Genomic DNA, 15,814 nt, shown 5'->3' with positions numbered 1-15,814 from the left:
TCAAAACTTTTGACGAGTCTGGGAGTGTTTCTTTTATACTGAAATCTCTGGACACCACACAGGGGCAGCCCTCTTGTTAAGGTCACTGAGACTGTCTTCGAAGAATGACATCAGATGGCTTCTCAACCTTATCATCGCAACTAGTGTCACCTTATCCTGTAGAATACAAAACAAGCTTTAAATGAAACCCCAGATCAAAATCGCAGATTCCTGTCCAGAAACCACCCAGCTGGTTATGACTATCACTTTCACATCTCATAATGTCTTAATTTGTTCAAAGAAAGAATTGAAACATGCTGTATTTCTTAAAGGACTTTTCTTACACATGCAAAAATAAGGAATTAAGATACTACACAAAATCTGAATCATGAATATTTGTGAATGTCGGATAGAAAGTCTTTTTTACAGGACTATGGTCTCAAACTGTATGCACACATTTAAGTTTGTTGTGACATTAAACAAACCTTTGGCAGTGACATTGTTTCAAACATCTCTTGAGAATAGGGCCAAGAGTTTGGCTGAAGCTAATTTAAGATCCCATTATGGTCCATTATGCTGTTGTGCTTTCTCTCCAAAGAAAGATGACGCCTAGGACGCTGTGAAAGTATTCTCTTGTGGTGTGATTAAGTTGCAATAAAAGGTGATATTCAATATGTCTGGCCTTTCTTTACAGTCGTATTAGGACTTAAAGCAAATATAGCCTTCAGTTCACAAATACCCAAGCTCATACTTTTGCAATTGTTGACAAATGCATTGAACGCTTCTGTTAATTACACGTCAGATGTATTTCAGCATCCTGTTACTAAGCACCTCAGAAACAAATTCCAGGCTGAGTAGCTCCTTATTCTTGGTTCAGAGTATCAGTATTGTTACTAGATCATAAACTCATCAAGTTCAGTTTAGTTCTGTATGGTGGTAAGTAGACATCTGTAGAAGTTTGTTTCTGTTCCTTTGTAATTTCATAAGTTCGGTGGGCGCATGGTGCTAGCATTACTTATTGTTTGGTTCCTTGCTTCTGATGCTACAAATGCTTGTGCTGCAAGTATTTGGAAAAGTGTGCCACCCAAATGAGGTATGTGTAACTGTGTGGTCCATGGTACTTATAGTTAATATAGTTTAGGAAATGAAAAAGCAATATATCATAATTGTAGTTGTCAATTGTAGTGTGTTGGTTGCCAATGGTGACACACAATAACAATGATCAGATGAGCTAACGCACAATTCAGTCAAAAAAATATAATCTTGAAAAACAGACATTGAATGAGAACATCTTGTGGTTTCACAATTGCGATTAATATCCATCCATCATTTAGTCACTAAACTAAACTATGCACTAAATTTTGGTGCATAGTTTATATTCCTGTATAACTTAAGTAAACATGCAGAGATGAAAGTACGTAATCACAAGGAAATTAACATTTTCATTCATTTCATTTCATTTAACATATTTTTCACTGCAGTCTTACCAATGTAGTTGTAATGGATGGTCTTTATTATGTTGTGTAAGCCAGTACTGTAAAGGCCAGTGGGTTGTTAATGTGTGTAATGCTGTAATACAAGAGGAGAAGACAAGGTAGGGATTCTGGCAAACACTGATAAACATCACTGTGCGCTACACTAGCAAATGAAGACACTGCACTGTATACAGGGAAAGGTCTCTGAGAGAAGGCAAAGAACAAACAAATAAAAAAGCTGGGAAGCTCACATGCACATATGAGATTGGAAGCGATATCTGACCAGTGCAGCTGCTCTAATTTCATATGATAAACAAATAGCCAATATGATATTAATAAGTGTTTTACTATTTCAAGAGGCTTCATTTTTAAGTCTTCAATTGTGTCCACTGTAGTAATTTATTATTTTTAAAGAGCCAATAATCAACTGCTAATATTTCCCTTAATGAAAACAAATCCACTTAATAGAGCATCTGTTGGTCTTTGGTAAACACTGTCCAGTCTTCAGAGTGGCAAAAACACTCCAAAGCTGCTAATATTCCCTTGTGTGTGACAAATAAGACATTTCTGTGCAGGTGCTAAGTAGCACATTGCAAATTTTGTTCTTGTGTGTGCATTGGTGTTTAAGTATGTGCGTGTGTGTGTGTGTGTGTGTGTGTGTGTGTGTGTGTGTGTTACCATTTACTCTTGTAAGAGAGAAATTCAAATTAGTAAGAGCAGAAGGGGTGTGAGGAAAAGACTGTCAAAAAATTGAAGAGTAATTATTTTCTTTGCTGTCTTTTTGAGTCGACGCCAAAACGGATCAATTGCGTTTATAACACTGAAAGCAGAGTTTGAGAAATTTAAATACTTTATTTTCAATTGGGCCTTCACAGTGTTTGTTGTTAACACCTGTGAAATGTAATGTACTTCATTGTGGCATATGTGACTAATGATAACACTCTAAATTAGTTTGAGAGTATGTGCACATGTGTGTATCCATATCTTATTAATGCAAGTTGATGTGCTTTAATGATTCTTGTCATTTTTGGATTGTGTCCACATGGTAGAATGCACTTACTGCAAATTGCTTTAGATCAAGGCATCAGCTAAATAAATGGAGTATAATACATGCATTAAATTAGGGGTCTTTGAGGTTTTGTGTTGTTTACTACAACTCTGATTGAGGTTAAACTACCAAAGTACAGTATTTTGTTAAGATTATGGTATGGTCTCTGTCATCTGTGCAAAGATTGTAAGCTTCAATCATTGCATGAACTGGCATTAGTTGGGAGAGGATGAACACTTTTTATAGTTTTCTCATTTGCTTAAACACATTTCTTGGAATTATGCCTCATTTTGTCAAAACTCCTAACACAAACCCAATTCTCCAAACTTCCTATGTTCAGGTCAAAATGAAGCTCTCCACTACAACACTATAACATAGTCTTACACACTGGTGAGATAAATTCAAAGCAAAACTACAAAAACAGGTTATATGTAATGTTGCTTGTGGCTCTCAAAAATGTTTTTACATAATGAACACAACTTCCTTCACGTCTCTCTGGATCCATTGTTCCAAAACTGAATGAACTGACTCTGGTCCTTTTATCTATCTTTTGACGGTTTCTGATTGGTGTGTGATCAATTATGAGTCCTTGTGTTTCTGGGCATTTGTGTGCCAAATGAGCTCAAGCTTTGAGCTTGAGCAAAAATGATTGAATGTTAGAGCTTTCTAAATGACCACTTGGTGTAGTAATGAGAAATGAAAGGATTTGTGTGTAGAGTTTTGCAGTGAAAGTTCAACAAATCTGAATCATGTGTCAAAACAGGGAGTAGTGCTTAAAGTTTAGGGAAATGGGTGTGCTTTTTGATGAATGGCTTATCGTTTTGAAATTTTAGTTCAAAAGCCTGGTTATAGTATTTAAGCAATCGAGAAAACTGTAGTGCCAAACTACTCATTTTAGTTGCTAAGTTGCTGAATGGTGCGCATTTGTGGATTTCGTGACAAGAGAGCACACTCAGGTAGGTGTGGAGATAAAGTGAAGGTAAGAAACCTGATGTCATGACATTTCATGAAATCAGCATCATGTCTTAAAATGAAGATTTGTTTAGTTTGTTGACCTGAGAATCAGGAACGCCAGGTAACTCCTGCTAATATCCAACTAATTCTAGACATGACGAGATGTAAGTGCATTGGGCTGTCAGTGATTGACAGTTCATAAATTAATTTGGTAAGTGTGCTCACGCAAACACTCCGCCAAAGTAACCTTTTGTTTATGATTTATTCATTTTGACTGAACCACCAATAACTATTTTATTTGAATTAATAAAAAATTGCTTTTAACCTTCTGACAAAACAACATTGCATAATTTTGGATCGCAAATGTCAAAGGAGTTCATTGAGTGAAATGCCAAAGTTAGCTGTACTTCTGTTGTAATACGGAAAGAGATTTTTTAACAAAGCACTTTTCTACATGACATATGTGTTTCAGTCATTTTCTTGAATACACTCTTCCAGTTGTGTGTCCGTTAATAAGGGATTATCAGCCACCAGATTGAGTACATTGTAATTTTAATTAACTTAAAATGTTTCATATGCCCATAATAAATAACTGGCATGTCAATCCAATTCAGTTTGTTGTCTTTGATTAGTTACTAAAATATAATGTTTATGTTTATGTTTAATGTTTATTCTTTAATTTTATTTAAAGGTTTGCAAAGTAGTAGTGGATTTCTTTTATTCATAGGTTCATTCACATCTCACACATATGACACATTTGTACTACACTAGTAATTTCTGTCCCCTACAAGTAAGTGGTTCTCTACATTGGGGTACAGATGAGTATCCAGTTCTGCTCTTCACTTCCCATGTTTGCCCATTTATGAAAGAGCTTTCCCATATCACTGTGTTGCCAAGCCAACATTTTTTCATCCAGGAATAGTTTCACTGTCGGTCAATTAACTTATATATTCGGAGAGGTGTGCCCACCAATGCAAATAAAGGTAATTTGGATAATTGTTGGTATTATTGTTTCATTGACAAAATGAAGTATATAAATACTATAATATACAATAAAGACTTCATAGAGATTAGATACAAAATACAACTTGAAATACAACATACAGACACAGAGATTCCAACTTTATTAGAGAGATTACAGGAAAACTGTTATACAACAGTGTTATACCCTCAGCTATCTCTCAGACTTTTCTGTGATGTTTCTGTCAGTTCACATGGATTAGCAGAGGTGCCACCTCACTCAGATCCCCTTTCTTCTTCTTCCTTCACTTCCTCTGTGGATAAGCAATAATATAGCATCAGTTAGTTGGTTTGGAATTGTACAAATCCAGCAAAAACGCACATGGCATTTAGCAAGCTACTAATAATTTTACATTATGAACATTTAAAGGGACACTCTTACTTACACTCACACTTATGTTAAAACACAGCCTGTTGTACAATGTCTTCTGTGGCTCTGGAGGAGCTTATCAGCTGGTGCTTAAGATAAAAAATATTAACAGAAGTCTTGTGTCACAAATTAGGAAATATAGAATCCTGTGATTCTGGAGGTTGACTAGTGACTAAAAGTTTAAAATAATCATTATGTCTGCTTCTTTGACTGTGACAATTCTTCTTTTAAAGGATAGTTTCACAATTTTCATGTATGTCTTTTAAACCAAAGTCACACGCCAACATGAATATTGAACAGAAAACAGTGTCTGTGGAAAAACAAGTTCATCTTTAGATACACTTTGTAATGTATTTTTACAAAAAAGAAGGACTTGTCGCCCGTCACTTACACTGAAAGTGCATTAGGAAGGCATCTCTTAATAGGAGGAATGATTAAAGCAAGCAATAACTGTTTCAATGTACACGCAGTGAACCCAATATTTTCATCTCTTGTGAGTTCCCCAACATTAAGGAAGTGCATTTCTAAATCGCTGGAGTACAAAAACATAACAGCTATGTTCACTATTGCCCCCTTGGGACAGACGGGCTACTGATGCCTGAGTGAAATATTTAATGAGAATTCAAGCATCTATTCTGGGTGTATAGAGTAGAAGTAGTAGTAGTAGTAGTAGAGTTGAAGCTTCCTGCCGTGCAAGAAGCACAGACATAAACAGTGATTTCTGACTTGTAAGGACTCTAAAACAGTATATCAGTGACTGTTCTATGGTTCCCCAAACATGGCAAGGGCCTACTGTTATGCCAGGGAGCATTAAAAAGATGCGTCTAACTACTGCTTCTAACTACTGACTACTGAACCAACTCTTAAAATGTTGCTCCCATCTTCACAATTTATGACAGCCCTTATTGCAAAAATCAGGCACAGTGCTGACATGTATGCACTTCTAAACATGAGTCACAATTAAACAAATATAAATACAAATCTTTAAATGTGTCATACCATATGTTAAAAGGTTATGATGGACTGTCCAGCGTGTTTCCCTGCCTTCTGTCCAATGCATGGTGAGATAGATGTGAACAAGCCTCTGTGAACCTGAGCAGGAAAAGACAACATATATTTACATAAGTTAATTATTATTTCTAAATGGGTACTTACATTATATATTATAGTAAACTTTTGCATTTAATGCCCGCACAGCATGAGTTGGTGATGTGGTGTAATGTTAAGGGACCAGAGGATAATGATAGAGAAGCTGGTAACATAAGCAGCATGTTTGCACCTTTGCAACTTGAGGCTCCCTCTGGTGTTTATAAGATGCCAGTGACCCCCACCACCCACCCACCCACCCACCCACACACACACACACACACACACACACACACACTCAGTGTGGTCCACCACACTTAATGTGGTCTTCTTAATATGAAAAGTTACTGCACAAAGGTTTTGAACCACCTCTCAATTTGCATCATCCAAATGTCAAAAAAGGCCAATCTCCACATATCTCATTTTGCTCAGTGCATGATGATGCCAAATTTCCTCTACATGAAACGTGCAGCCTCCAAAATATTGTGTATGACTGACAGACTGTTGGAGACAGTTCTACAGTCACCCCACAAACTCCTCACCATTGGATCCCACACTATAATCCCGGGAGCTCTTCTACAAGATGGACAAGCAGCCAGGGTCAAAACCCAACACTGAAACTTAACATTAAACCCTAAACCTAGTCACAAACAAAATATTTTGACATTCTTCAAATTGACAACGATTCCACTCACTGGTTCTTAGAGTAGTATCTGAGTATAGTTTAATGTGAACATGCGTTGAAAGACTGCAATAGCATATCAAAACAATATCAAGGTACATTTGGTATAAATGACACCAAAGCAAGTTTGATACAGCTCAATACAAGTTCTTAAAAAGCAAAACACATTCTTGAGATTTTTTTACCTTGAGGTCACAGCTGCACAGATAGTGAGCTTGACATACACGTCCTTATTTTACAAACCAAAAACATTGTTAGTGAAAGTTATGAAACATTTTAACTTCTGTTCTAAAACAACCAAATGTACAATGTACAAATGATCCAAAGGACTTCCACAAAACAGGGTTTTAAAGTCAGTCCATAGAAAATTAGTGTTTGAACATAACTAAAACCTTTCTATAGAATTTAACCTTTAAAAATATAATATACTAACTGGATCATAATTACAATCTTCAAATATATGAATATATGTACTTACATGGTTAAACAGGGATGCTACTGTTATGGAACATGTATCTCCATGCTCTTTGTGGCCAGCTTGTAGACAGGAATGTTACAATCACCTTGGTTTGTTATCCCGAGCTCAGTTGTTTCTGCAAGACAAATGAAGAAACTGACAGATGGAGATCAAAGACACAATAAGCCTCTCGAGCATGTGGCATTTGGCTTGAGCATCAACACAAGCCTGGTGCTATATTTGAGTTTTGTCCTAATAAGACAACAGATTACACAGCAGGTATAGTGTAACTCATGCTCACTGAAGACAGAGGCTCATTATATCTTCTTGGTAACCACTTTAGAATTTCTTATTCACTGCCACAAGTAGAAACTCTTTCCAACAGAAACAGTGCCTAACCACACTTCTACATTTTGCCGGCTGTGAGCCACGTTCTTGGAAAAAAACTTTTGGCTACAAGTCCACCTGCCATCTATGACAACATCTTCTATCCCATCACATACTGTAGACATCTAAAAAACAAAAACAGCTTAGAAGGTCATGCCCTAAACATATTGAACTTTAACATACACAAAACCCCATCATGGTGAGGTGATTTGTGAAACATAAAGGAAGTCGAGTAGCAATCAATCACTCAGTTGCTCTACATTTGGGGACTGTTTCCATCTCCCTTGTGAATCCCTCAAGAAGAAGAATAAGAACAGCTGTTGGCACTGTTGTGAAAAATAATCCCTTGGCAGGCCATCCTTTTCTTTAAAGCTCATTGGCACACATAATAATCATTTCTGACTTGTAAGGACTCTGAAACAGTATATCAGTGACTTTTTAAAGGTTCCCAAAAGCATAGCAAGGGGCTCCTTTTGTGCCAGGAAGCATTAAAAAGATGCATTAGTCACACCTTTGGACTCCCTCTAACTACTGACTGCTGATCCAACGTCATGTCTTCTTCACCTTATTTGTATACACATGTCCAAAACCAACTTCACATCTGCATGCTACCATTAGCATGTATTACACTTATAAGTAAAACAACATTTTAAAAAAGTGTCGATATGTTGCTTCTTTTTCATAATTTATGGCAAAACGTATTACAAAAAGCCACGGTAAAAGGAAACACAACTGCCTATTTGTTGGCCAATACTCACAGGAATATGAATATTTCTGTGTCTGACAATGATTTGACATAGCAGACATGCCATAAATTGTGTAATGTGACAGCTAAGAACTACTCCTTCACAAGCATTCAATTGTGCAAGGCGACATGACCAAATACAGCAATACACACGCAATAGGCTCCCATCACTCTGTATAAAAAGACACAGCAAACCTCCCCCACGGACAGGCACCCTGCAAAGGTAAGTTTCTTAGTGGCTCAGATGGATTTAAAGTAATTAAACTTCTCCAATACAGGATAGTATACTGTCATGTATGTATGTCATGTATTGTCTCAAGTCAATATTGTGTTTAAAATACAGAAGCTAAACTTTTAGATGTCTACAAACTGTTTAAAAGTCTTATCAATGTAATTACATAATTTTCCTCACCTGATTTAAAAGTTAAATTTGATAGAGTAAACTCTCAGAAGTTCTGTAGCATTATCCTAACCTTGCACCTTTGCTCCTTTTTTCAGAAGTCTGCATTGAAATCTGTCAGAAACAAACCCTGCTTACCTGGTGTCCTCTGAGGTAAATTAGGCTTCACATTTGTCTTAAAAATTAACTCAAGATGAGATATGGTTTAAACCAGCAACAAATGTACTATACATGTGATTATGAACATCACAATCTTGTTAGTACTTTGCTCAGTTATGGTATGCCAGTAAGCTACCTGTATTTAACCACTCTTTATAATAGAGCAATTATTTGATTACAGTAAAACTAGACAGGTGATAGGTGTAGATAGGTGCCCAAGTCACTACTTGGGCACCTATCTACCTACTTTCTTGGCATTTAAAAGAATATTGTCTTGTTTCCTCTTGTGCAGTAAACAGTCACCATGAGTGGAGATGCGGAAATGGAGTGTTTTGGCCCGGCGGCCCTGTACCTCCGGAAGCCAGAGAAAGAGAGACTTGAAGCTCAAAACACTCCCTTTGATGCTAAGACAGCGTTCTTTGTGGCTGAACCCAAAGAGATGTACCTCAAGGGGAAACTTATTAAGAAAGAGGGTGGCAAAGCCACCGTGGAGACTCTCTGTGGGAAGGTGAGAATGAAGGCACTAGAAATAAAAGTTTTACAGTGCTTAACCTTTTTCATATAGACTCTGGACTGATGTGACATATGTTAACTCTTTGACAAGGGGATTGACAATCTAAAATTTATGTTACAAAATCTTGAAAAACCACTTGGTCCAAAACTGGTTCACAAAGACACACATGAATTGTTTGTGATTAGCAACTAAGATTTTGAAATCAGACAATACATGACTTCTTAACAGTTACTAAACTTATTGCTGTGCCTCTTCTCTTTGATAGACCCTCACTGTAAAAGAAGATGAAATCTTCCCCATGAACCCTCCAAAGTTCGATAAGATTGAGGACATGGCCATGATGACCCACCTCAGCGAGCCTTCTGTGCTGTATAACCTCAAAGAGCGCTATGCAGCGTGGATGATCTACGTGAGTTTTTTGGAGAAGAGAGATAGCTTTGATAACATATACATGTTTTTATTAAATGTTTTGTCTTTCTTTCATATTTCCCACTGTTACAGACCTACTCAGGGCTGTTCTGTGTCACTGTGAACCCCTACAAGTGGCTCCCAGTGTATGACTCCATTGTTGTCGCAGGATACAGAGGCAAAAAGAGGATTGAGGCTCCACCCCACATCTTCTCTATCTCAGACAACGCCTATCAGTTCATGCTCCAAGGTATCAATCAGTTTGTAAGCTACTGTGCGTCAAATATAGGACCTTCACCTGAGAAATCGACTCCTAACTTTGTTGTCTTGCAGATAGAGAAAACCAGTCAATCCTGATTACGTAAGTGAAAATTCTTTATATTATAAGTATTGGCAAGTAATAGTAATATATTAGTAATAATGTTTATGAACACACTCTTCAACCCAGTGGAGAATCTGGTGCAGGAAAGACTGTCAACACTAAACGTGTCATCCAGTACTTTGCGACAATCGCAGTGTCTGGAGTAAAGAAATCAGAACAGGTTGCTGGAAAGATGCAAGTAAGAGAAGTTGAACAACATTAATATGAAATCAAAAAGAAAAAGAAGTGAGTACTGTCACACTGACAAGATTAATGTTATTTCAAGGGGTCACTGGAAGATCAAATCATTGCAGCAAACCCTCTGTTGGAAGCTTATGGTAATGCCAAGACTGTAAGGAATGACAATTCTTCACGTTTTGTAAGTGATTTTTGGGATTTCTCTTTGACTTGAAATTGTTTTCTATTTAGTGATGACAATAATTCACCATGACATTAATTGAAATGTTCTTCTGTTTTTGCATAGGGAAAATTTATCAGAATCCACTTTGGGTCAACTGGAAAGCTGGCTTCAGCTGATATTGAAACATGTAAGATTTTTTTGTGGAACTCATCAAGCATTGTCTGTTTAATTACACTGTCAACTCTTTCAACTGTGCTTCACAAGAGATATTTTTACCAACATAAATATATACAGATCTGCTGGAGAAGTCCCGAGTGACGTTTCAGCTGTCTGCAGAGAGGAGCTACCACATCTTCTATCAGCTCATGACAGGCCACAAACCGGAGCTGATAGGTGTGCGATTAGTGAAATATAGTGTCAGTTATTCTACAGCAAGTGAGCAATAATGGCTTATCACATGTATATATATTCTGTTATATTTATTTATGTTTTTTTCCACTTTCTTCAGAGGCTCTCCTGATTACCAAAAATCCATACGACTATCCAATGATCAGTCAGGGTGAAATCACTGTCAAGAGTATCGATGACACTGAAGAATTTGTTGCTACTGATGTAAGCACAAGTTCTCTTTGATAATTGCATTTACAGCTATTAAAAACCAATGCTCACTTTTATTATTTCCATTTTTATTACATACACTAAGTTACCCATGTATTATAGTATTGCAATAAATCCTACACCTTTATGAAGCTTATTTTAGTTCAATTCAACTCTATGGTAATTTTTGAAGGAGTAATCTATTGTAGTATTGTACTGGATTGCATTATAGATGAAGGCGTGTTTCTAATGTCCTCATCCATTCAAATTAAGGGAGGAAAAATACCTACCTCAATATTTATCTTAGAACAAGTAAGAGTGTCTTTCCAGTGAAACTCCAGCTGTGTTTTACAGGGGATTAGATGTGTTTCTATGTTAGTCCACATAAAGCTTTGCAGGTCATCAGTACTCACATACTAAAATTAATTATTAAATGTAGTAGCAACTAGTGTAAAGAGACAAAAGAACAAATACTATTGATTATATTGTGCTACTTTTTGCCTTAAAGCAAAGTAATATTTATTACATGTGTGTGATAAACGCCAAACATTTAGGGGACGCAGGGCAATGGAATAATGTATGTTTGTATTTTAAAGTGACTTTTGTTCACAGACTGCCATTGACATCCTGGGCTTCACTGCAGAAGAGAAGGCATGCATTTACAAGCTGACTGGAGCTGTGATGCATCATGGAAACATGAAGTTCAAGCAGAAGCAGCGTGAAGAGCAGGCTGAGCCGGATGGCACCGAGGGTATGAAAGCCACACACCATGAGTCTTAACATAGTTATTTATTTGCCATTTGAAAGAGAACTTCTGATTTAGAAGTAAATGTATAAGTTAACCTAGAATTGGTTTGAAGATGACTATCTGTGTACTTCTTTTAGTGGCAGACAAAGTCGCTTACCTCATGGGTCTGAACTCTGCTGATTTGCTAAAAGCACTGTGCTACCCCAGAGTGAAGGTTGGGAATGAATTCGTGACCAAAGGTCAAACTGTCCCTCAGGTATTGGGTGTCAACAAGAACTTACACAAATAAACAAATTAATGCAAACAACAGAATGTCTTCCATTTTTACATTTAAAGACAAGTTTACATATAGATCATACTTTTGACTTCTGACTTAAGGCTAACAATGCAACCATGGTTCTAATAAAGGTTTTTGGATCATAGATTTTAACCTGTTTAACCCCTTTAAGTGTTTAATCTCTTTTGTTCATTTTTACAACATCCTTATCAATATTGTTTTACTAATTTTTAAAATCAGGTCAACAATTCCGTCATGGCTCTCTGCAAGTCTGTCTATGAGAAAATGTTCCTGTGGATGGTCGTCAGAATCAATGAGATGCTGGACACAAAGCAGCCCAGAAGCTTTTTCATTGGTGTCCTGGATATTGCTGGGTTTGAAATTTTTGATGTACGTATCAAAATCATTCTTGGCTGATACCAAATTCAGCTGTCTTTAAAGCTGAGTGTACAAATCATTAAAATTTTAGTCCAACTTACTTATGGCCTTTGAAATCATTGTTTTTAGTACAACAGCTTGGAGCAGCTGTGCATCAACTTCACCAATGAAAAACTACAACAGTTTTTCAACCACCACATGTTCGTCCTGGAGCAAGAAGAGTACAAGAAAGAGGGAATTGAATGGGAGTTCATTGACTTTGGCATGGACTTGGCTGCCTGCATTGAGCTGATTGAGAAGGTGAGTGACATGATAAAAATTCAGAAAACGCAAAAAAAATCTGATGACTTGAAAACTTTTCTTCTAAATAATCATTTCATCCTGCCAGCCAATGGGCATTTTCTCCATCCTTGAAGAGGAGTGCATGTTCCCCAAGGCTACAGACGTCACCTTCAAGAACAAACTCTATGACCAGCATCTTGGTAAAAGTGCCCCCTTCCAGAAACCCAAACCTGCCAAAGGCAAAGCTGAGGCCCATTTCGCCCTGGTGCACTATGCTGGCACTGTTGATTACAATGTTACAGGCTGGCTGGATAAGAACAAAGACCCCCTGAATGACTCAGTGGTTCAGCTCTACCAGGTGTTCCCTTAATTTTCCTTAAGCAGTGTATTTTCAAAAACACAAAACAAATCTGATGACTTGAAAACTTTTCTTCTAAATAATCATTTCATCCTGCCAGCCAATGGGCATTTTCTCCATCCTTGAAGAGGAGTGCATGTTCCCCAAGGCTTCAGACGTCACCTTCAAGAACAAACTCTATGACCAGCATCTTGGTAAAAGTGCCCCCTTCCAGAAACCCAAACCTGCCAAAGGCAAAGCTGAGGCCCATTTCTCCCTGGTGCACTATGCTGGCACTGTTGATTACAATGTTACAGGCTGGCTGGATAAGAACAAAGACCCCCTGAATGACTCAGTGGTTCAGCTCTACCAGAAGTCTGCAGTCAAACTGTTGGCTCTCCTCTATGCATCACATGCCTCAACAGAAGGTAGGGATTCTATTTTAAATAACTGAATGTTGGAGTTTTCATTACATTTTAAAATATAGTGAGTCATTTGTGACTTGAGTATAAGAATACAGTTTAAATAAAATGTATTACATCTGTTCAAGCTAATAATTAAAATGTAATCTTTATGGTACAGCTGAGGGTGGTGGAAAAAAAGGCGGCAAGAAGAAGGGTGGGTCTTTTCAGACCGTATCTGCTCTGTTCAGGGTAAGCATCACAAAGAACTGCGTCACTACAACAATACCACATGTACACCACTACTTTCCCAAAGGATTCTGCAGTTAACATCCAGGGAAACAGGCCACGTCGTTTTTTATTAAGTAACAATTTGAATTTTTCCATATTTCAGGAGAATCTAGGCAAGCTGATGACCAACTTAAGGAGCACTCACCCTCATTTTGTACGTTGTTTGATTCCAAATGAATCAAAGACTCCTGGTAAGCCTAATGTCAGCATTAATGTAAGCAATTAAAGACTACTGTAAATATGCAACATAAGACCGAACTTGCATGTCTTTAAGGTCTCATGGAGAACTTCCTGGTCATCCACCAGCTGAGGTGTAATGGTGTGCTGGAAGGTATCAGAATCTGCAGAAAGGGCTTTCCCAGCAGAATCCTCTACGGTGACTTCAAGCAGAGGTAATTATTAAGAATAACCATATCTTTGACAGTATTATGATCAAATTTTCACAGTAGATTAATTTCCCCCCATTCAGATACAAAGTATTGAATGCCAGTGTCATTCCGGAGGGACAATTCATCGACAACAAAAAGGCCTCAGAGAAACTCTTGGGCTCTATAAATGTTGACCAAACTCAGTACAAATTTGGACACACAAAGGTAATCCGTTTGTCTGCTATGGGTGATTATTGTATTTACTTTTACTGCTAACCCCGATACTGTAATTAAGCATAACAATTCATCTCAAGTAACCCTTTGTTGTAGGTGTTCTTCAAAGCTGGTTTGCTGGGAACTCTGGAAGAGATGAGAGATGATAAACTTGTTGCCCTGGTCACAATGACTCAGGCTCTCTGCAGAGGTTTCCTCATGAGGAGAGAATTTGTCAAGATGATGGAGCGCAGGTATTGTAGATATTTAGCTTCATACATCAAAGGGTAACTGTAATATTTGTATAAACCAAGTTTTTACTTTGAAAACTCAAACTTATCAATATAGCTTTTAGAATCTGAGTGAACCTGTTTATTTACTTTGATACCTGTTTTCCCCAGGGAGTCAATATATTCTATTCAGTACAACATTCGCTCATTCATGAATGTTAAAACCTGGCCATGGATGAAGCTGTACTTCAAGATTAAGCCTCTTCTGAAGAGTGCAGAGACTGAAAAAGAAATGGCACACATGAAAGAGGACTTTGAAAAGACCAAAGAGGAGCTAGCAAAGGCTCTGGCCAAGAAGAAAGAACTGGAGGAGAAGATGGTTTCTCTGCTGCAGGAGAAGAATGACTTGTTGTTGCAAGTGCAGTCTGTACGTTAAATAAAACGAGAAAGTAATCTGCTACTTTAATGATCCTGGTTTTGACAAGTTACTAAATATTATTTTAATTGTATGTCATTGCAAATCTAGGAAGGTGAAAACCTCAGTGATGCAGAGGAAAGGTGTGAGGGGCTCATTAAAGCAAAAATCCAGCTTGAGGCCAAACTCAAAGAGACGGCTGAGAGACTGGAGGATGAGGAAGAGGTCAATGGTGAGCTGACCGCAAAGAAGAGGAAGCTGGAGGACGAGTGCTCTGAGCTGAAGAAAGACATTGATGACTTGGAGCTAACCCTGGCCAAAGTGGAAAAGGAGAAACATGCCACTGAGAACAAGGTTGGTATTTCTTCCATAAGGCCTTAAAGTCTGCTCTTGCTGAATATTAAAAGTTATTCTCACAATATTGCACATACAGGTTAAAAACCTGGTTGAGGAAATGACATCTCAAGATGAGACCATTGTCAAGTTGACTAAAGAGAAGAAAGCCCTCCAAGAGGCCCATCAGCAGACCCTTGATGATCTGCAGGCAGAGGAAGACAAAGTCAACACTCTGACAAAGTCCAAGACCAAGCTGGAGCAGCAAGTGGACGATGTAAGTAATAATAACAAACAGTTATTTTAGTCCCCATGAAAATAAAAATTAATGGGAAAAAAAACCTTGGTTAAAACAGCTTGAAGGTTCCCTGGAGCAAGAAAAGAAGGCGAAACGAAAGCTTGAAGGGGATCTTAAACTGGCCCACGAATCCATAATGGATCTGGAGAATGACAAGCAGCAGTCTGATGAGAAAATAAAGAAGTGAGTGAACTTTAGCTCATCAATTTAAACACAACAAGTATTCATGTCTGATCTATT

The 15,814-nt window shown here is 37.6% G+C and overlaps 1 protein-coding gene and 1 long non-coding RNA gene across 2 annotated transcripts in view; one reads left to right on the top strand and one right to left on the bottom strand.

The window, feature by feature from the left end:
• Positions 1 to 4,625: 4,625 nt before the first annotated feature.
• The window catches only part of LOC123987197, a 19,880-nt gene continuing 8,691 nt past the window's right edge, over positions 4,626 to 15,814 (bottom strand). The window contains exons 4-6 of the long non-coding RNA XR_006829062.1: positions 7,093 to 7,207; positions 5,846 to 5,938; positions 4,626 to 4,730 (exon numbers count right to left, since the gene is read on the bottom strand). This is a non-coding gene — a long non-coding RNA (uncharacterized LOC123987197). The remainder of the gene's footprint in view (positions 4,731 to 5,845; positions 5,939 to 7,092; positions 7,208 to 15,814) is intronic.
• The window catches only part of LOC123987193 (myosin heavy chain, fast skeletal muscle-like), a 12,765-nt gene continuing 6,017 nt past the window's right edge, over positions 9,067 to 15,814 (top strand). The window contains exons 1-22 of the mRNA XM_046075861.1: positions 9,067 to 9,270; positions 9,542 to 9,685; positions 9,778 to 9,934; positions 10,018 to 10,045; positions 10,133 to 10,244; positions 10,332 to 10,424; positions 10,530 to 10,593; positions 10,701 to 10,799; positions 10,915 to 11,018; positions 11,616 to 11,754; positions 11,889 to 12,007; positions 12,269 to 12,418; positions 12,536 to 12,706; positions 13,147 to 13,453; positions 13,608 to 13,678; positions 13,821 to 13,908; positions 13,992 to 14,109; positions 14,187 to 14,310; positions 14,416 to 14,552; positions 14,700 to 14,955; positions 15,055 to 15,297; positions 15,377 to 15,553. Of these exons, the coding sequence (XP_045931817.1) occupies positions 9,067 to 9,270; positions 9,542 to 9,685; positions 9,778 to 9,934; positions 10,018 to 10,045; positions 10,133 to 10,244; positions 10,332 to 10,424; positions 10,530 to 10,593; positions 10,701 to 10,799; positions 10,915 to 11,018; positions 11,616 to 11,754; positions 11,889 to 12,007; positions 12,269 to 12,418; positions 12,536 to 12,706; positions 13,147 to 13,453; positions 13,608 to 13,678; positions 13,821 to 13,908; positions 13,992 to 14,109; positions 14,187 to 14,310; positions 14,416 to 14,552; positions 14,700 to 14,955; positions 15,055 to 15,297; positions 15,377 to 15,553 (3,105 nt within the window). The remainder of the gene's footprint in view (positions 9,271 to 9,541; positions 9,686 to 9,777; positions 9,935 to 10,017; positions 10,046 to 10,132; positions 10,245 to 10,331; positions 10,425 to 10,529; positions 10,594 to 10,700; positions 10,800 to 10,914; positions 11,019 to 11,615; positions 11,755 to 11,888; positions 12,008 to 12,268; positions 12,419 to 12,535; positions 12,707 to 13,146; positions 13,454 to 13,607; positions 13,679 to 13,820; positions 13,909 to 13,991; positions 14,110 to 14,186; positions 14,311 to 14,415; positions 14,553 to 14,699; positions 14,956 to 15,054; positions 15,298 to 15,376; positions 15,554 to 15,814) is intronic.

The sequence above is a fragment of the Micropterus dolomieu genome, linkage group LG18, assembly GCF_021292245.1.
Source record: "Micropterus dolomieu isolate WLL.071019.BEF.003 ecotype Adirondacks linkage group LG18, ASM2129224v1, whole genome shotgun sequence".
Classification (NCBI taxonomy): domain Eukaryota; kingdom Metazoa; phylum Chordata; class Actinopteri; order Centrarchiformes; family Centrarchidae; genus Micropterus; species Micropterus dolomieu.
The sequence above is the reverse complement of the archived record's forward strand: the minus strand, read 5'-3'. Positions and strand labels throughout refer to the sequence as shown.